The 18,805-nt window shown below is 42.7% G+C and overlaps 1 protein-coding gene across 5 annotated transcripts in view; it reads right to left on the bottom strand.

Moving 5' to 3' along the window:
- Positions 1 to 18,805, bottom strand: part of MTA3 (metastasis associated 1 family member 3) — a 157,544-nt gene that overhangs the window by 114,579 nt on the left and 24,160 nt on the right. For all 5 annotated transcript variants that reach the window (XM_040993156.1, XM_040993158.1, XM_040993157.1 and 2 more), the window contains exon 4: positions 2,821 to 2,947. In XM_040993156.1, coding sequence (XP_040849090.1) covers positions 2,821 to 2,947 — 127 coding nt within the window. The remainder of the gene's footprint in view (positions 1 to 2,820; positions 2,948 to 18,805) is intronic.

Raw genomic sequence — 18,805 nt, 5'->3', positions numbered from 1 at the left:
GAAGTTACTAACTTGCTTCTCTACTTTTCTTTCTTGAAATAGTCCTAGTGAGATAGGCATTTAGCCTAGCAATTAAGATGCTGATTAAGATGCCCACGTCTCTACATCAGAGTCCTTGGGTCTGATTCCTGGCCCTGGCTCCTGACTCCAGTGTGTCATAATAACGCAGACCATGGGAAGTAGTGGCAATCGCTCAAGCATTTGGGCTCCTGCCACCCTTGTGGGAGACCTGGATTTGGTTACCAGCCATCGCATACATGTGGAAAGCAAACCAGATGGCAGCTCTCTCTGCATGTCTGTCTCTTCCTCCCTCTCTCTGCCTCACAAATAAATATGTACATAAAGAGCTATCCTTACTGGTAATAAGAAGAATGTTCTCACAAAACCTGGTTAGATTATCTTCCAGTAAAAGAATTACATCATGCGAAATATACTATCTCTAGCCAATCTAATGATGGATTTGCAGAAAAAATAATTTCAGTATATCTGTCAAATACATTATGGAAGATATTTGGGTCTATTTATAGAATAAAAGAAGTTACTGAGGCCAGTATGGTATGTCAGAGGAGGCTGCTGCCTGAAATACTGGCATCCCATACGGGCACCATTTGGCAACTGAGCTGCTCCATTTACCATCCAGTTCCTTGTAAACAGCCTGAGAAAAGCAGTGGGAGACGGCCCGTTTCAACCTTGGCTCTTGAGCCATCTGGGGAGTGAACCAGAGATGGAAAATATTTCTGCCTCTCCCATTCTGTCATCCTGATTTTTGAAAAATTAATACATCTTCATTTAAAAAAAAAAAAAAGGAAGTTATGCACAAAGGTCCCTGGAGTCGATGTTTTAAGTATCAAGACCAAATGAGAGCTGAGGGCCAACACTGTAGTATAGCAGGCAAAGCTGCCACCTGCAACACCAGCATCCCTTATAGGCACCAGTTCCATGTCCTGGCTGCTCCACTTCTGATCCAAGTCCCTGGGAAAGGCCTGGAAAAGCAGTAGAAGTTGACCTAAGTGCTTGAACCCCTGCACCCACGTGGGAGACATGGATGAAACGCCAAATTCCTGGCTTTGTCCTGGCCTAGAGCTAGTCATTGCAGCAATTCAGAGAATGAAGCAGTGGATGGAAGATATTTTTATTTTACCCACCTTTGTCACTGTGCAAATAAATAATTAACAGACATTTTAACAAGGTTTAAGAAAAATTAAAAGCTATGAAATTTATAAACCTGTCAGAACCCAGTCAGGTTTAGACTTTATGCCAACACCAATGGCCTAAGATTAAGGAACCAACTATTGAAGCAATGAATACAACATACTCTTGTATATAGTTTTTATGAACAACACAACTAGTAAGGAAATGGATAAAAGATCATGAACAAATGTCAAAGAAATTCCTTTAATCTGCAAGCCTGTACACACTTTAGGCACCACACACACCTTGCTCAGCTAATACCACATTTGATCTTAGCCAAAGCGTCAAGCAGTGATACCATGCTCACCTGAAATGCACGGCATGCTCTCTCGAGGCTGAGTAAATCCAACTCCATCTGGAACTTCCCTGATATTGAGGTTCAAAATTTGCTTGTCTACTAAATTCAAACTTTTTTTATACCTCCACCATGTAGCAATTACAAACTACACTTTAAAAAATCATTGATGGGGAACCGATGCTGTGGCAGAGTGCGCTAAGTTACCACCTGCAGCATCAGCAGCACATATGGGCACCCACTCAAGTCCAAGCTGCTCTGCTTCTGATCCAGCTCCTGCTTATGCCCTGGGAAAATAGTAGAAGATAGCTTGATTCCTTTAGCCCCTGCAGCCATGTGAGAAACTAGAAAGAAGCTCCTGGTCTCAGATTGGCCCAGCTCCAGCCACTGTAAATCATTTGGAGCACGAACCAGTAGATGACAGAAAATATTTTTTTAATGATTTATTTTATTTTTATTGGAAAGGCATGTATAAAGAGAATGAGATACACAGAGAAAGATCTTCCTTTTGCTCGTTGATTCACTCCCTAAATAACTACAACAGTCAGAGTTGAGCCAAACCAAAGTCAAGAGCCAGAAGCTTCTTCTGGGTCTCCCACAAGGTTGCAGGGTCCCAAGGCTTTGGGCTGTCCTTGAATGCTTTCGCAGGCCACAAGCAGGGAGCTGGATGGGAAGTGGAGCAGCCAGACACTAACCGGTACTCATATAGAATATCAGCACATGCAAGGCAAGGATTTAGCCATTATGCTATCATGCTGGGCCCTATCTCTCTTTCTTGCTTGTTCTCTCTCGTTTTCTCTATAACTGCACCTTTGAAATAAAAATAAAATAAATATTTTAAAAGATATACATATATATAAATTTTACAACCATCAGTAGATAAGAAAAGATTATAATTTCTACAATCACCAAAATTGTACACCAGAAACCAGATTTCTTCCACTGACATACACTATCAATGCACAGCCCTATCTACAGACTAGCCCAACATCTGAATAAATCCTAGGAATTTAGAGAAGGCTAACATTTCCCAAAACATTGTCTGGTACTCCGCACAATGTAACAGACTCAAGCAAACCACGAAAATCAAGACTAAAATAAACCTAAAGTGGTTACTTTACTGCACAATTTTTGCTGTAGAGTTTTTATATGCTAACACACATTAGCAAGCTCTAAGATATAATTTTGTTCTGAATCCACTAATAAACTACCTACGTCAAGATTCTGAAGAGAAAAGGGTATCAAAGAAAACCTTTTTGGGTTTTTTTTTTTCTTTTGATTTTTGATCTTCATATTTACTGAGTACATCAGCTTAGTTTCTAACAGACTCTTACCTGATATGTGTTGCAGGTAAAGACTCATACTGGCGTGACAAAAAGAGCTCCCTATGCTTCAACTGATGTTTCTGTTTATCAGTCAAGTCAGCCTCAACTGTTGTTTCAGATTCTTCCTCAATTTCCTCTGCACAAATAGAATTCAAATATATCATTATTATAAAGCACATGACCTATCCAGATACTAGGACAAATCAACATTTCATTCAATATTTTCTTCAAACAAAATTTATTTTAAATTTCCATATTTAACTTCTCATTTCATTTAGAACCATAAAATTTTCAGGGTTCAGCAGAAAAATGGCAGGTGGAAGCCAGTGTCATGCACAGCAGATTCAACCACTGCTGTCAACAGCAGAATCCCCATACCTGAGAGCTGGTTTGAGTCCTGGCTGCTCCACGTCTAACCCAGCACCCTTTAACTACATCTGCTGTGATATATGAGTGGTCCAGACATTTGGATATCTGCCACTCACATATCAGACCAGATGCAGTTACAAGCTTCTGGCTTCAACCTTGTCCGGATCAGGCTGAGGAGGCCACTAGGGGAATAAACTTGCAAAAAGAAGATTCTTGCCATTCGCCATTCCCCATCCCATACCCTTCACCTCTCTCAAAAAAAAAAAAAAAAAAAACTTCTGAGTAAGACTAATCTCTAGGGCCCAGCACGATAGTGTAGTAGTTAAAGTCCTCACCTTGCACGCTAGGATCCCATGTGGGTGCCTGTTCTTATCCGGGCAGCTCTACTTCCCATCCAACTTCCTGCTTGTAGCCTGGGAAAGCAGTCGGGGACTGCTCAAAGCTTTGGGACTCTGCACCCACGTGGGAGACCCGGAAGAGCTCCTGGCTCCTGGCTTTAGATTGGCTCAGCTCCAGCTGTTGCAGCCACTTGGGGAGTGAACCGTCGGATGGAAGATCTTCCTCTCTGTCTCTCCTCCTCTTTGCATATCTGCCTTTCCAATAAAAATAACTAAATCTAGAAAAAAAAGACTAATCTCTGGAATTGTCTTAGCACACTTAATTTTTTAATATGATAACATGAAAATACTGTAAAAGTTAAAGAAACTTGAATCCTAACAGAATCTATATTTTAATGGCAAAACTATAAGTTAGACTGGTGGAACAATGCTCTCCAAGAAAAAAAGTGATTTTCAATCTAGAATCAATCTGTTTGTCAAGTGTGACACCAGAACAATGACTTTCTTTCACTCACTCAACTGTTATGTGTTAGATGCCGAATCAGGCACTACTCAAGAGACAAGTGAAACAGCCACTAAGAACAAAAATTCAAAGTGTGGCTTTGGGAATCAAAGCTGTTAGGAAGATTTTCTGTAACACTGCATTTAATAATCTTCCTAAAGAAACATAATGTTGATTAATTTCAAATATACAACTTCAAAAATAATATTTATGGAGGACAACACTGTGTGTATATAACAGGTTCACATCCCATACAGGCACTAAGTCCCAGCTGTTCCACTTCCCGTCCAGCTCCCTACTAATGCACCTAGGAAAGCAGCAGCAGATGGCCCTAGCGCTTATGTCCCTGCTCCCACATGGGGGACCGGGAAGGGAATCCTAGCTCCTGCTAGCCTGGATCAGCATGTACATTGCAAACATCTGGGGAGAAAACAGTGCATCAAACACCTCTCTCGGGGCCCGGTGGCGTGGCCTAGCGGCTAAAGTCCTCGCCTTGAACACACCGGAATCCAAAGCAGTCGAGGATGGCCCAAGGCTTTGGGACCCTGCACCCGCGTGGGAGACCCGGAAGAGGCTCCTGGATCCCAGCTTCAGATCGGCATAGCACCGGCTGTTGCGCTCACTTGGGGAGTGAATCATGGGACGGAAGATGTTCCTCTCTGTCTCTCCTCCTCTCTGTATATCTGACTTTGTAATAAAATAAATAAATCTTTTAAAAAATACAATAAAAAAAAAACACATCTCTCGGTCTCTCCCTCTTTGAACATGTAACTTTACCTTTAAAATAAATAAAGATTTTTACACATTTATTTATTTCACTTAAAGAAGTTAAAGAGAGAGGGAGAGACAGAGAGATCTTCTACCCCCGATTCATTCCCCAAATGGTCACAACAACCAGAGATAGGCTAATATGAAGCCAGGAGTTAGGAGCTTAGTCTGAGTCTGTGGGTGCAAGAGCTCAAGACTTTGGGCCATCATCTGCTGTTTCCGAGGCCATTAGCAGGGAACTAAACTGGAAATGGAGCAGCCAGGAATTGAACCAGAGCTCACATGGGATGATGGTACAGCAGATGGATGATTACCATGCTAGGCCACCACTCCAGTCTAAAGTCTTAAAATAATAATAATAGATAATAATAATAACACCACTGGTGACTACTAGATCCTTTGCAGCCTCCCCTGGAACAGACTGCACAGATTCAAGAACTTTTAGGATGCAGGAGGGGTTCAGCTGGTTCCTCACATGTGAATATACCTTGGAAATTCTGATTTTCAGATACCAAAGGTAGCACACCCATAGCAACTTATTCGCAATCTTTTTTAAGATTTTATTTATTTTTATTGGAAAAGAAGATCAGATTCCCAGAGATAAGGAGAGACAGGGAGAATGATTTTCTGTCCACTGGTCCACTCCCCAAGTGGCTACAACGGCCAGAGCTAAGCCAATCTGAAGCCAGGAACAAGTTTCTGGCAGATCTCCCACACACGTGCAGAGTCCTAAGGCTTTGGGCCATCCTCTACTGCCTTTCCAGGCCAGAAACAGAGAGCTATATGGAAACTAAAGCAGCTAGGACATGAACCCATTTGGAATCCCAGCACTTGCAAGGTGAGGCTTTAGCCATTGAGCCATCATGTCAGACCACACAATTTTTATAAATTCTTATTTCATGACTCAAGACTATAAAAGGGATTTTACCTAATAGCAACATAATCCACCTGTAACAATTTTAATTCTCTGAACACAGCAAATGGAATAAATGTCAAATCATTTCTACGTTCAACCTCTCAAAACTCTGAATTGAAAACACATAGCTAAAATTAATGCAGCAAATCTGAAGTTCTTAGAACCTTCTTTTTCATGAACTCTCAAACAAAAACACTTTCTAGTCATTTACTTTCCAGTTTAACAAAACTTCACCAAAGGAGATCAATGAACTTACTGCTAGATGAGTATCCCATACAAAATAATACTCTCAGGGCCAGCACAATGACTCGGTGGCTAAATCCTTGGATTCCAAGTGCCAGGATCCCATATGGGCACCAGTTTGTGTCCCAGCTGTTTTATGTCCCATCCAGCTCCCTGCTTGTGGCCTGGGAAAGAAAGCCCAAAGCATGGGACCCTGCAAACACATGGGAGACCCAGAAGAAGCTCCAGGCTCCTGGTTCAAAATTGGTTCAACTCTGGCCATTGTGGCCACTGGGAAGAGAATCAGATCTTCCACTTGGAAGATCTTTTTCTTTGTCTCTACATCTCTCCTTCTCTCTGTAAATCTGTCTTTCCAATAAAAATAAATAAATCTTAAGAAATACATACATATTTATGTAAATATAATGGTATTAACAACCTTATCTATTTATACAAGCCCTTGATACAAGCTAAAAAGAACTAAAATCTCCAAAATTAAACCAAATCAAAACAACAATCCAAAAAACCACTTAAGTACCTTTCATTACAAAGTTCGTTAATTAAACTAATTTTTATAACTTCCTAGTTTAAATTTCATTTACACATCTCCAAATTTATACTGATTTCCAATCAAGAATGAATGGACAATTCTCATTTCATAATGACATCCTGAAAACACAGAATAAGGGGAAAAAAAATGAAACTTGTAAATTACCAAATACTATTGTCACCATCAAATCGCATGTACAGGAATTGGGATTTAGCCAAATAGTTCAAATATGGGTTAAGACTGCCCCATCCCTCACCGGAGGGCCTGGATCCAATAAAAGCCTCCACCTATTAACTCCAGCTTCCTGGAGTTCCTGGAAGCAACAATGACAGATGAAGTCCCTGGGATCCTGCTATCCACATGGGAGACCCAGATTGAGTTTCCACTGGTTCTGAACTGTCCCTAGCCTAGTCTGGTTATGGTGGGGATGTGGGAAGTCAATCAACAGGTGATGTCATAGGTTCCCTCTCACACATTCTTCCAAACACAAAAATTAGTTAAACTGATTAGTCTAATTTGATTGACTGGAATGGGCCTGGCACTGTGGCATAGTAAGCTAAGCTTCCACCTCTGGCACTAGCATTCAATATGGGCAGCAGATCAAGTCCCAGCTGTTCCACTTCCAACCCAGCTCTCTGCTTATGATCTGGGAAAGCAGCAGAGGATATTCCAAAGCCTTGAGACCCTGAGCCCACATGAAAGACCTGGAAAAAGCTCCTGGCTCCTGGCTTTGTATCGGCTCAGCTCTGGCCATAGCAGCCATTTGGGAAGTGAACCAGTGGTTAGACCTCTCTGTCTCTCCTTCTCTCTGTAATTCTGCCTTTCAAAAACAAAATAAATCTTAACAAAAAAAAAAAAAAAAAAGAACTTAATTTTAAAAAAAAAGTGAACTTGTGGCCAGCATTCTGGCTCAGCTCCAGCATCCCACATCACAGTGCCAATTCAAGTCCCAGTCAGTGTACTTCCAGTCCACCTTCCTACTAAGGCACCGGGAAAAGCAGAGGATGATGGTGCAAGTGCTTGTACCCTGCCACACACAGAGAAGACTAAGACCAAGTTTCTGGCACCGGGCCTCAGCCGGCCCAACCTGGTTAGCTGAAGACACTTGAACAATGAGCCAGTAGATGGAAGGTCTCCCTCTCCCACATCCTCTCTCTCTGTTGTTCAAAAAAGTATATACATACATATTTATTAATTTTTTTTATTTTTTAAAAATTGCATTTATTATTATCATTTTATGATACAGTTCCATATTTATTATATCTTTTTTCTTTTTTTTTCTTTTTTTTTTAATTTTTTTTAAATTACATTGCATCATGAGACACAGTTTTACAGGCACTGGGATTCCCCCCTCCCCTCCCCAAAACCCGCTCCCCCCCTCCCCCATGGTGGATTCTTCCATCTTGTTGCATTACCACAGATCAAATTCAGTTGAGATTTTTTTCCTTGCAAACAGCTACAAAACATAGAGTCCAGCATCTTATTGTGCAGATAAGTTCAACAGTTTCATGGGGAGACAGTCTCTGGTCTGAAGGTACAGCCAAAAGAGTATCATCCCAATCAATTGAAAGCCCCGACATTACATCAGTAACAATTTATAACATACCAGAATTATTGGATATGATATTGTGTAACCAGCATGTTCAAAGAGAGAGAGAGAAAACAACAACAACAACAAAAAGAGTACAACTTCTGAACCACATCCCATGACTTCTACATTGACATTACAATTATTAGTTTATATACAGCTGGGTTCTATACACCTTAAAATGGCTATAGATTACTATTCAGCTGTCTCATGTCTATTTTAATTTTAGTATTTAGCAGTTCATAGTGTTGAAGCCTGATTTTGCAGAACCTGGCTGTTTTTCGGGTAGTCTAGCTCTATAACTGTAACAAGACATATGTCAACAGTTTAGGTGAACGGTTTTAGGAGAGGTGTGCAGAGAAATCCTCAATACCCTAGTGAGGAGCAACCAATCTTCGTGTCCCACCCAGTGAGTTATAAGTGCATCCTCCCTGCCCATTTCCTATTTCTAAGCTTTCCTCGCTGTTCTCCATCTATTCTAGGTTTTTTTTTTGTTTATTTGTTATTTTTATTTTATTTTTATTTTTATTATGTTTTATTATGATTTATTTTTATCATGTTTTATTGGAAAGGCAGATATACAGAGAAGAGAGACAGAGAGGAAGATCTTCCGTCCGATGATTCACTCCCCAAGTGAGCGCAACGGCCGATGCTATGCCGATCCGAAGCCAGGAGCCTCTTCTGGGTCTCCCACGCAGGTGCAGGGTCCCAAAGCCTTGGGCCGTCCTCGACTGCTTTCCCGGGCCACAGGCAGGGAGCTGGAAGGGAAGCAGGGCTGCCGGGATAGAACCGGTGCCCATATGGGATCCCAGGGCGTGCAAGGCGAGGACCTTAACCACTTGCGCCACCGCGCTGGGCCCATACATATTTATTTTTAAAGAAAGACAATATACTTATATAATGAGTAAAGGTTATGAATAGACATTTCCACAAAATATATAATACAAATAACCAGTAAACATGCAAACATTCAAAACTAGTAATCACGAGGGGGATGAAAATCAAAACCATAACAAAATTATTTCACACCCTCTAGAATGAGTGTAATTAAACTAATTATAAACAATCCAACTATTAATCAAAACAAAAATTATTCCATTTATGTGAAATATTCAGACTAGGCAAACCCAAAGAGACTGAAAGTAGATTTAGTAAATGTCAGGTGGAAATGGGATATGTCTGTGAATAGATATAGCTTCTAATATGATGAAAATCCCTTGGAATTAAATGAAGATAACGTTTACATCAGGACATGTTATTACATATCCTTTTAAAGGAATGAATTATATGGGACATGAGTTACACCTTAAGTTTTTGAAAAGCTAATAAACAAAATCCCCAGAAAAGACAAAAAACCAACCAAACCCAGACGAATTTCGGGTTTAGTCACGCAATTGAAAGCATTCAGTAGGTACAAGTAAGTAAGTTAAACCAACATGAGCAGATCAAAATCTTGAGCTTCAACAAAAAAGCAATCTGTCAGACACATGTACTATACCATTTTATTAAATGTAAAAACATATCTACACACATGGTTAAAATAGAAAGCTATGAATGAGGGGAAAAAAAACCATATAGTAATTCATGCATGGTAAAACTAACTAGGGTGTGAGGCAAGAGAACAGGGCACACAGTGCTGTAAGAATCGAAGGCACAGGGCCTGGCAGCATGGCCTAGCGGCTAAAATCCTCGCCTTGAACGTGCCAAGATCCCATATGGGTGCCTGTTCTAAGCCTGGCAGCTCCACTTCCCATCCAGCTCCCAGCTTGTGGCCTGGGAAAGCAGTCGAGGACGGCCCAAAGCCTTGAGATCCTGCACCCATGTGGGAGACCTAGAGGAAGTTCCTGGCTCCAGGATCCAGATTGGCACAGTACCAGCCATTGTGGTCACTTGGGGAGTGAATCATCAGACAGAAAATCTTCCTCTCTGTCTCTCCTCCTCTCTGTATATCTGACTTTGTAATAACAATAAATAAATCTTAAAAAAAAAAAAAAGAATCAAAGGCACATAAAACCAAAATACCCAGTGAAGGCAAAGCAGGCAAAAGGAAGACGGGCTCACATTCATCACTACGCTGCCCTTACTTCTCCTCTTCCTAAAAATACTTAAGCACAGTATCCAATAGAAGGAATGAAACAGCAGATGCCACAGGCCTCTGACTCTCTGCAGCCCTGCCTTTCAAAATAAGTAAAACATGTTTTAAAATGTCCACCTGGATCTTTAAAAGTGTCCCTGTATCCTAAAAACAATGATTCTTAATTAAGAAGGCAAATCATATTAAAATTAAACCAGTTAGCTAGTACTTTGCTGCTATGTTTGGTAAACAAATGATAACAGATATCCAGAGCCACGCCAGCAAACCCAGATTTAGCAGGTCTGGGGAAATCATGGCAGTTCAGACTCACTGAAGAATCATTCTCACAAGCACCTCTCAGGAGAAAGGGTTCTATGAGAACATCTACACCAGCTGTTGACGAGAGTTTCCGTCTGAAGTTTTATTCACACACTCAAGTCCTATTGCGTATCTCAAGGAGTTTTTGTGTCTGCTGGCTCAATCCATACTTACTGTATTAGATATTACAAACAAAAGAAATCATTGGCATTCATTCCAACAGCCCAAGAGTAATGGTATTATCATGTGCTACACAGTCTAGTCAACTACACTACACGACAGTTTATTATCACTGCGAAACTGTTGTAACCCCACAGACCCCTTCAGATTATTTCAAGGAAAAGAAAATGAAAAATGTATATTCACTAAAAATTTAACATAAAAAGAAAAACACTGGCTAAAGCAAAACTTTTTTTTAACTTACTGGTTTTAAGAAACCTGGCACATGAAAAGGTGTGGTGGCTTATAACATTAATCATGTACCTGCAGCAGTGCCAGAATCCAAAATGGGTGCTAGTTCAAGACCTGGCAGCTCCAGTTCTGATCCAGTTCTCTGCCTGGGAAAGTAGCAGAGGATGGCTCAGGTCCTTGGGACCCTGTACCCATACAGGAGACCCAGAAGAAGCTCCTGCCTCCTGCCTTTGAATCAGGCTATTGAGGCTCTTCGAGGAGTGAACCAGCAGATGGAAGAGCTCTCTCTCTCCTTTTCTCTCTGTAAAAATCTACCTCTCAAATAAAAATGAGCAAATCTCAAAAAATAAATACGCAAACCTTTCACAGAAGTTTTATCTTCCAATTGTGACACACAATGACTCATTAGCTGTTCTGTGGCAAGTCAGGATCCCATCAGAAGACACTTAAGCTATTTCTGCTTTACATTTTATTCAGAGAACACTGCATCTGGCAAAAGCTGCTCAGCCTTATAATATATTCAAAGTCCATCTGGAATTTTATACAGCCTTAATATGCCACCATGCAATTTTCCATCTAATAACAATTTTTAAACTTAAGAAACAAAAGAATTAGAAATAACAAAATTATCCAGTACTACCAGAACACCAGGCTCTCCAATTCATTACCAACAGAGCAGCCAACATCTCCTAAAATCAGCTCCAAGTTCTTCTCTGACAAAAAGCCTTCAAGAGCTCCCACCACTCAGCAAATACCAACTTTCTGTGAGCTATAAAACTCTTAACTCTGCCCTGCCACATGTTTCACCAGGATTCACGGCCTCCCTTCTACCAAAGTTCAGGTAACTGCCAATATGTTCTGGGGTATTAAAAAGGAAGCCATAAAGGCCTGTTCTGATTAAGCCTACAGTTAATTCCGTATTTCAGAAAACAGCTTATACATTCAGATGTCTTCAAGGACCAAATGTGGTGACTTGCAGCACACATTCGCAAAGGTGTCTGAATAAGCATAGTCTATACTGTTATCTGTAGGAAAAGGGAAGCTGGCTGAGTCCCTCACTTTTGTGTTTCTTTTTTCAACTTTTTCGTTCAATTATTTGAAAGGCCAAATGACAGGCAGATCTTCATCCACTGTCTCATTCTGACATTGCTGCCATTAGACTAGGCAGGCTCTATCCATATTTACTGTAATAGATACTACAAACAAAAGAAATCACAGCCATTATTCAGGCCTGGTGTGGTGGCCTAGCGCCTAAAGTCCTCGCCTTGAACGCACTGGGATCCCATGGGAACCCATTCTAATTCTGGCAGCCCCGCTTCTCATACAGCTCCCTGCTTGTGGCCTGCAGGCTAGACCAGGCAAAATCTGAAAGTCAGGATACCAGCGACCCAAGTACTAGAGCCATTTTATTCTGCCTCCCAGAATGGCATTAGCAGGAAGCTGGAGTCAGAAACAGAGCTGGATGTCAAACCCTAATGCATGCAGGTATCCTAGGTAGTGCCTTAAGAGCTGTACCATACAGTCCCTGTTTTTTTTAAATCACACAACACATCATCAGGGAAAGGATGGTTAAGGGTACTGTGCTAATTTATGGGCCTTTTTTCCTTTCACATCCTACTGATTAAATCAGGTTTTAAAATGGAGAGTCTTGGGCCCGGCGCGGTGGCGCAAGTGGTTAAAGGTCCTCGCCTTGCACGCCCGGGATCCCATATGGGCGCTGGTTCTAATCCCGGCAGCCCCGCTTCCCTTCCAGCTCCCTGCCTGTGGCCTGGGAAAGCAGTCGAGGACGGCCCAAAGCTTTGGGACCCTGCACCCGCGTGGGAGACCCGGAAGAGGCTCCTGGCTTCGGATCGGCATAGTATCGGCCCATTGCGCTCACTTGGGGAGTGAATCATCGGACGGAAGATCTTCCTCTCTGTCTCTCCTCTCTGTATATCCGCCTTTCCAATGAAAAAAATAATAAAAATAAATCTTTAAAAAAAAAAAATGGAGAGTCTTTCATTTAGAGAATCCTTAAGTTCCAAACACATAAAGAAGAGTTGGTCACCTTGGCTCGCATTCTACCCACCCAAGATATTATGCTACAGTCCACTAAAAGAAACCCTGCGGCACCAGAATGGCTAAAATCATTAAAACAGAAACATTGTGTCTAATCAAGAACCCAGCTCATCTGGAATTCTTATACATTAACAGAAGATGCAAAAATAAACCGTTAGAAAACTTTTTGGCAATATGTACGATAGTAAATTTATACCTACCACAAGAGTGAACAACTTTACTCTTAGATATTTACCCAAGAGAAACAGGAGCTTAAGCACAGAAGACTTACACCTGAATGTTCACAGCAGATTTATTCACAGAAGCCAAAAGCTGCGAATAACCCAAATTTCATCATTAAGAGATGACACTAAACACCATGCAAAACTAACAGATGGGCACAGGCATTTGGCCTAGCAGTGAAGAAACCAATTAAAACTCCCACAGAACTTATCAAGAGTGCCAGGCTTGGATGCCTGGCACTGCTTCTGACTCCAGCTTCCTACTAAAGCAGACCTAGACAAGCAGGACTGATGACTCCAATAACTGGGTGCTTGTCACCCACAAGGGAGGGCTGGATTGAGATCCTCGCTCCCATCTTCACCTCTGGTCTGGTCCCATCCAGGCATCTGATGAGTTAAGCATGCCTCTCTCTGCACCTTACAAATAAGCTAATTGGACACCAGCATCATAGCATAGTGGGTAAAGCCACCTACAATACCAACAACCCATACAGGCACTAGTTAGTGTCTTGGCTGCACTGGCACAATGCTAATAGTCTGGAAAAAGCAGAGGAAGATAACCAAACATGTGAGCCCCTGCCACCCACATGGGAGACTCAGATTAAGTCTTTGGCTCCAGCATGGTCTATCCATCACCACTGGGGCCATCTGGAGAGTGAATCAGCAGACGGAATATTTACCTATCTGTCTCTATCTCTAATAGTTTTAAAACCACAAATAAATAGTTTGAAAAACACAAAAGCTAGCTTAAAAAAAAAAAAACTAAAACAGGGGTAGGAATTGAGCACAGTTTCAAACACTGTCACGAGGAATGTCTATTTCCCATACCAGAGTGCCATTTTCAAATCTTAATTTTTTTTCCCAAGACCACATTCATGATAATATATCCTGAGAGGAAACAGGTAATGGCTCAATGGAGTTCCAGGTTCCTAGTTTCAGGACGCCCTGCCAGCCCAGCCCAGGTATTGGGCCGTCCTCGACTGCTTTCCCAGGCAACCGATATTAGAACCAGCGCCCATATGGGATCCCAGGCATGTTCAAGGCAAGGACTTCAGCCACTATGCTATCGCGCCAGGCCCTTCCCCTCCTGTTATATCTTTATGCAAAGACATGAAGGAGAAAAAAATAGAGAATAACTGGACTTCAGTCCTAGAGTTTCTACTGATGCCATGGATGCCTGTGTGGCACTTTAAGTAAAAAAACGTTGATCCTGGAAGCCTTACAGGTAAGGATAAATGGGTCGTCAGCAGTTGTATTACCTCTGCTCCACAACAGAACATGCAGAACCAAGAGGATCTTCTGAGTGGCCCCTTCTCTATCCGAGAGGCTTTCAACTGTGCAGATCTGTTCCTACTCTAAACAAAAACTGTCGTGAAAGAATTTGGGTACCTGGATCTGTGAACAACCATTTTGTAATAGCTCTCAGTATCACCTTATTAATCTCAACAGGGGCCAGGCAGCCTTCTTGAGCTTTGCGGATTTTGTTTGTTTGCTTATTTGATAGGCAGAGAAACAGAGAACAAGACCTTCCATCTACTGGTTTACTCCCCAAATGCTAGTGTCTGCCAGGAACTCAACCTGTGTTTCCTGCATGGGTAACCAGAATCCAGTCATTCGAACCATTCCAGTAGCTCCCAGGCCTGCATCAGCATGAAGATGGAGTCAGAAGGAGCACAGCCAGGCATCAAACTCAGGCACTCCAGTGGGGGAAATGCGATCCCTACTGGTGTCCCACGTCAAATCCCAACATCCTTGCTGTATACTTCAAATGGTTGCCTCTACTACTGCCTTCCTATTCTGTAGCAAAACAGTCTATATCTGTGACTCAAAACACTGAAGGTTTTCGAACAGCAGGGATCCTGCACCTGCTTAGGAGACCCAGAAGTGCTCCTGGCTCCTGGCTTCGGATTGGCTCAGCTCCAGCCGTTGTGGCCTCTTGGGGAGTGAGCCATCAGACAAAAGATCTTCCTCTCTTTCTCTCCTCTCTGTATATATCCACATTTCCAATAAAAAAAAATAAATCTAAAAATAAAAATTAAAAAAAGCAGGAGGGGAAAAAAAGATGTAACAAGAGGGGCCCAGTGCAGTAGCCCAGCAGCTAACATCCTTGCCTCACATGTGCCAGGATCCCATAATGGGCACCAGTTTGTGTCCCTGCAGCTCTGCTTCCCATCCAGTTCCCTGCTTGTGGCCTGGGAAAGCAGTTGAGGACAGCCCAAAGCCTTGGGACCCTGCACCTATGTGGAAGACCTGCAAGAGACTCCTGGCTTTGGATTGGCTCAGCTCCAGCCATTGCGGCCACTTGGGGAGTGAATTGGGGGACGGAAGATTTTCCTCTCTGTTTCTTCTCCTCTCTGTATATCTGACTTTCCAATAAAAATAAATAAATATTTTTTTAAGATGATGTAAGAAGAGGGCATCCTTCTTAAAAAAGCAGAAAAACAGAGGCAGACATCTCCCATCCACTGACTCACGCCCCAGATGCCAACACTAGCTGGGGCTGGGTAAGGCTGAAGACAGAATCCCAGAACTGGTCTTTCCTTGGTACACCACAGGGCTGGTCCCCTCCCATAAATGTAACACACACACACACACACACACACACGAAGAGAACAAAGATCCTAGAGTATATAGGTTATCTTAGGGCAAAGATAACACCAGAAAAATAAAAGGTTTAAAGGGATCACACATAAAATCTTTAAGGTTTTTAAGATTTGAAATACTAAATGAAAAGCAAACTCAGGGTATCTGAAAAATGGTAAAACAAAGATATGAGACAATAGCAGAAAAAGGAGGAGAGGGATAAAGAGTTCAGTTTATCAAATATACTTCAACAAAAAGATACAAGACAATACATTATGGATTAGATATTCAGACTATAAGTTTTTTTCAACTGATCAATAACTTAAGTTCATACTTTTCCAACCATACAACTGTAGAAGTAAAAGTAATAATAAGACCTCTAAAAGAAGTTTTTGAATATCTAATTATTTCAATGCATCATTTGGTGATCAATAAGCAATATGACAATTTTAAAGTAACTGCAAATGCTTAAAAAATTAATATTCAAAGGATATCGATAAGAAAATGTACACCATAAAACACAACTAACTTGTCAAGTAATAAATCTTTCTAATATTTACAGCTGATAATAATCCACTTAATGAGACACAAACTTGTCATAACTGTTAATTACAAAATGTCATTCACAAAAAATGAAAACATTTTCGAATAGCAAGAGAAAAATTTTCTTTAAAATGCAACTTTATTACTTTGATGCTGTCACAAAAATAGATTTTATGGCAACTCCAATCTAGATGTGATAGCTTCCTGGAAATGATCAAGCAGTGCCCACAGGGACATAGCTAGCACTCCTTTCTTAGATTTGCCAGGGCTCTGAATTTGAAAGGACAATGTTGGACTGGCTCAGACAGATCAACCAAAGCCTTGTGGGCTGTATCTTCGAGTGACACCTGTATTCTATATAGGAGAGCTAGTTCAATCCTGATTCCTGATAATGTACTCTGGGAAGAAATGAATGACGCTTCAAGCACAAAGGCCCCCTGGCCGCCCCCACCCAACATGGGAGATGGAGTCTGGGACTCCTGGCATCAGCCTGGCCTGGCTCTGGATGTTGCAGGAGTTTGAGGAATGAACTAGGAGACAGATCAATCAATCTTTCTCTCTCCTTCAAGTAGATGAAAGTACATCACTAAATCTTTAAAATTGAGAGGTTTCCTTCCTTGGAGTCCCCTTCCTAAATGCCACAGCAGGTTTCTCACTTAAATAAACCTTGTTCTGCTCACTGTCCCTCCGAGTGTAAATTCTTCTCTGTGAGACAAGAACCAAGATTGCACTCAACGTCCTATTCAACTGTGACTTGGATCCAGTTTGACTTTAACTCCAATACCCGAGTGCCTTGCCCAATGGAATTTAAACAATTAAAAGACATCGGGCCCAGCGCGGTGGCGCAAGTGGTTAAGGTCCTCGCCTTGCATGCCCCGGGATCCCATATGGGCGCCAGTTCTATCCCGGCAGCCCCGCTTCCCTTCCAGCTCCCTGCCTGTGGCCTGGGAAAGCAGTCGAGGACGGCCCAAAGCTTTGGGATTCTGCACCCACGTGGGAGACCCAGAAGAGGCTCCTGGCTTCGGATCGGCATAGCATCGGCCGTTGCGCTCACTTGGGGAGTGAATCATCAGACAGAGGATCTTCCTCTCTGTCTCTCCTCTCTGTATATCCGCCTTTCCAATAAAAAAATAATAAAAATAAATCTTTAAAAAAAAAAAAAAGACATCAATAACTAAGCTAAACCATGCTGCAGCCAAAACGGGGAGAAAGACAGACCCTGCCAGGCTGGGTCAGAACAACCACTAGCATGCGCAAGATCTGTGTCTAGGCCAGACCTGGTAGTGGAGCTAAGGGAACACCCCAGCTAAGGTAAAATTCCCACTGGTGAACATAAGAGCCGGGAATAGGGGCAGACTGGGCTAAACACGGCTACAACACCCCTAGGCATGTACGTGGGCTGGGTCTGGGGATGTGCCAGACTGGACTACACTCCAGCACCCACTGGTGCTCACGAAATCCAGAGTGGATGTGGGATGGGCTAAGCTAGGTCACAGCATCCATTGACTTACATAACAGCTGGGCTATGGTACCTGCTGGCATATATGTGGTTCACGTCTTTGGGCAGGTGGGCTGGGTCAGTCTGTCAACACTCACTGGCAGGTACAAGAGTCAGGACAGGGTGCAGGCCAGGTCGGATTAGGATGCAGCACATGCTGGGTCACTTTAGGGATAGGACTAGGGGTTGGCTGGGCTAGAATAGGTTGCAGCACCCACCAGCAAATGCTGAAGCAAGACAGGCCATACCAAACTGGGCTGCAGCACCCACTGGCACATGCAAGACTCCAGGCTGGGAAAGAACCTGGATAGGGGACAGAAGGGAGGGCCTACGGGGGCTCCCCTACCAAGCCACTACTCCCACTGGTAAGCATTAGAGCTAGGACTGGAGACAGACTAGGCTGGACAGGGCTGCAACAACTTTCAGCCTGCATGTGAGCTAGGTTTGGGGAAAAAGCCCAGGCTAGGCCAGGCCACTGCATCCGCTGGCTCATGCAATGGCCAGGATAAACGCCAACTGGCTGGACTTTGCCACAGCATCTGCTAGCAAATGCCAGGACAGGGTTCAAGTCACGTCAGACTGCATTGCAGTACTCCATAGAAAGTACAAGATCCAGGACTGGGACTGGGCCTAGTAGAGAAAATGTGGACACTCCTCTGCTGTGTTGCAGCTCCTGCTGGTGTGCGTGGGGGTAGGATAAGCATCAGCACTTGTTGGCATATTTGTGGACTGGATTATGGGGTGGGCTAGACTAAGCTAAGCTGCAACACCTATAGATGCATATGAGAGCCTGAATGGGACAAGGCACAGACCAGACCTGTTTGCTACATATACTGGCACGCACAGGAACCAGGACTGGGGGCAGGCCTGCTGAGCATTATTGGGGGTCGCCCTAACTAGGCTGCAGTCCCGCTGGTGAGTGCAAAGGCCAGGTCTGTGGGTCGGGTTGGGCCACAGCGCCCATCACTTTGCTTGGGATGTGGGGCTGGGGACAGAACTAACCAGGCAACTACAATCAGCAGTGTATACACAGGA

Source organism: Ochotona curzoniae, unplaced genomic scaffold (assembly GCF_017591425.1).
Source record: "Ochotona curzoniae isolate NIBS_2020 unplaced genomic scaffold, NIBS_Ocur_1.0 contig_883, whole genome shotgun sequence".
NCBI classification, from domain to species: domain Eukaryota; kingdom Metazoa; phylum Chordata; class Mammalia; order Lagomorpha; family Ochotonidae; genus Ochotona; species Ochotona curzoniae.
The sequence above is the reverse complement of the archived record's forward strand: the minus strand, read 5'-3'. Positions and strand labels throughout refer to the sequence as shown.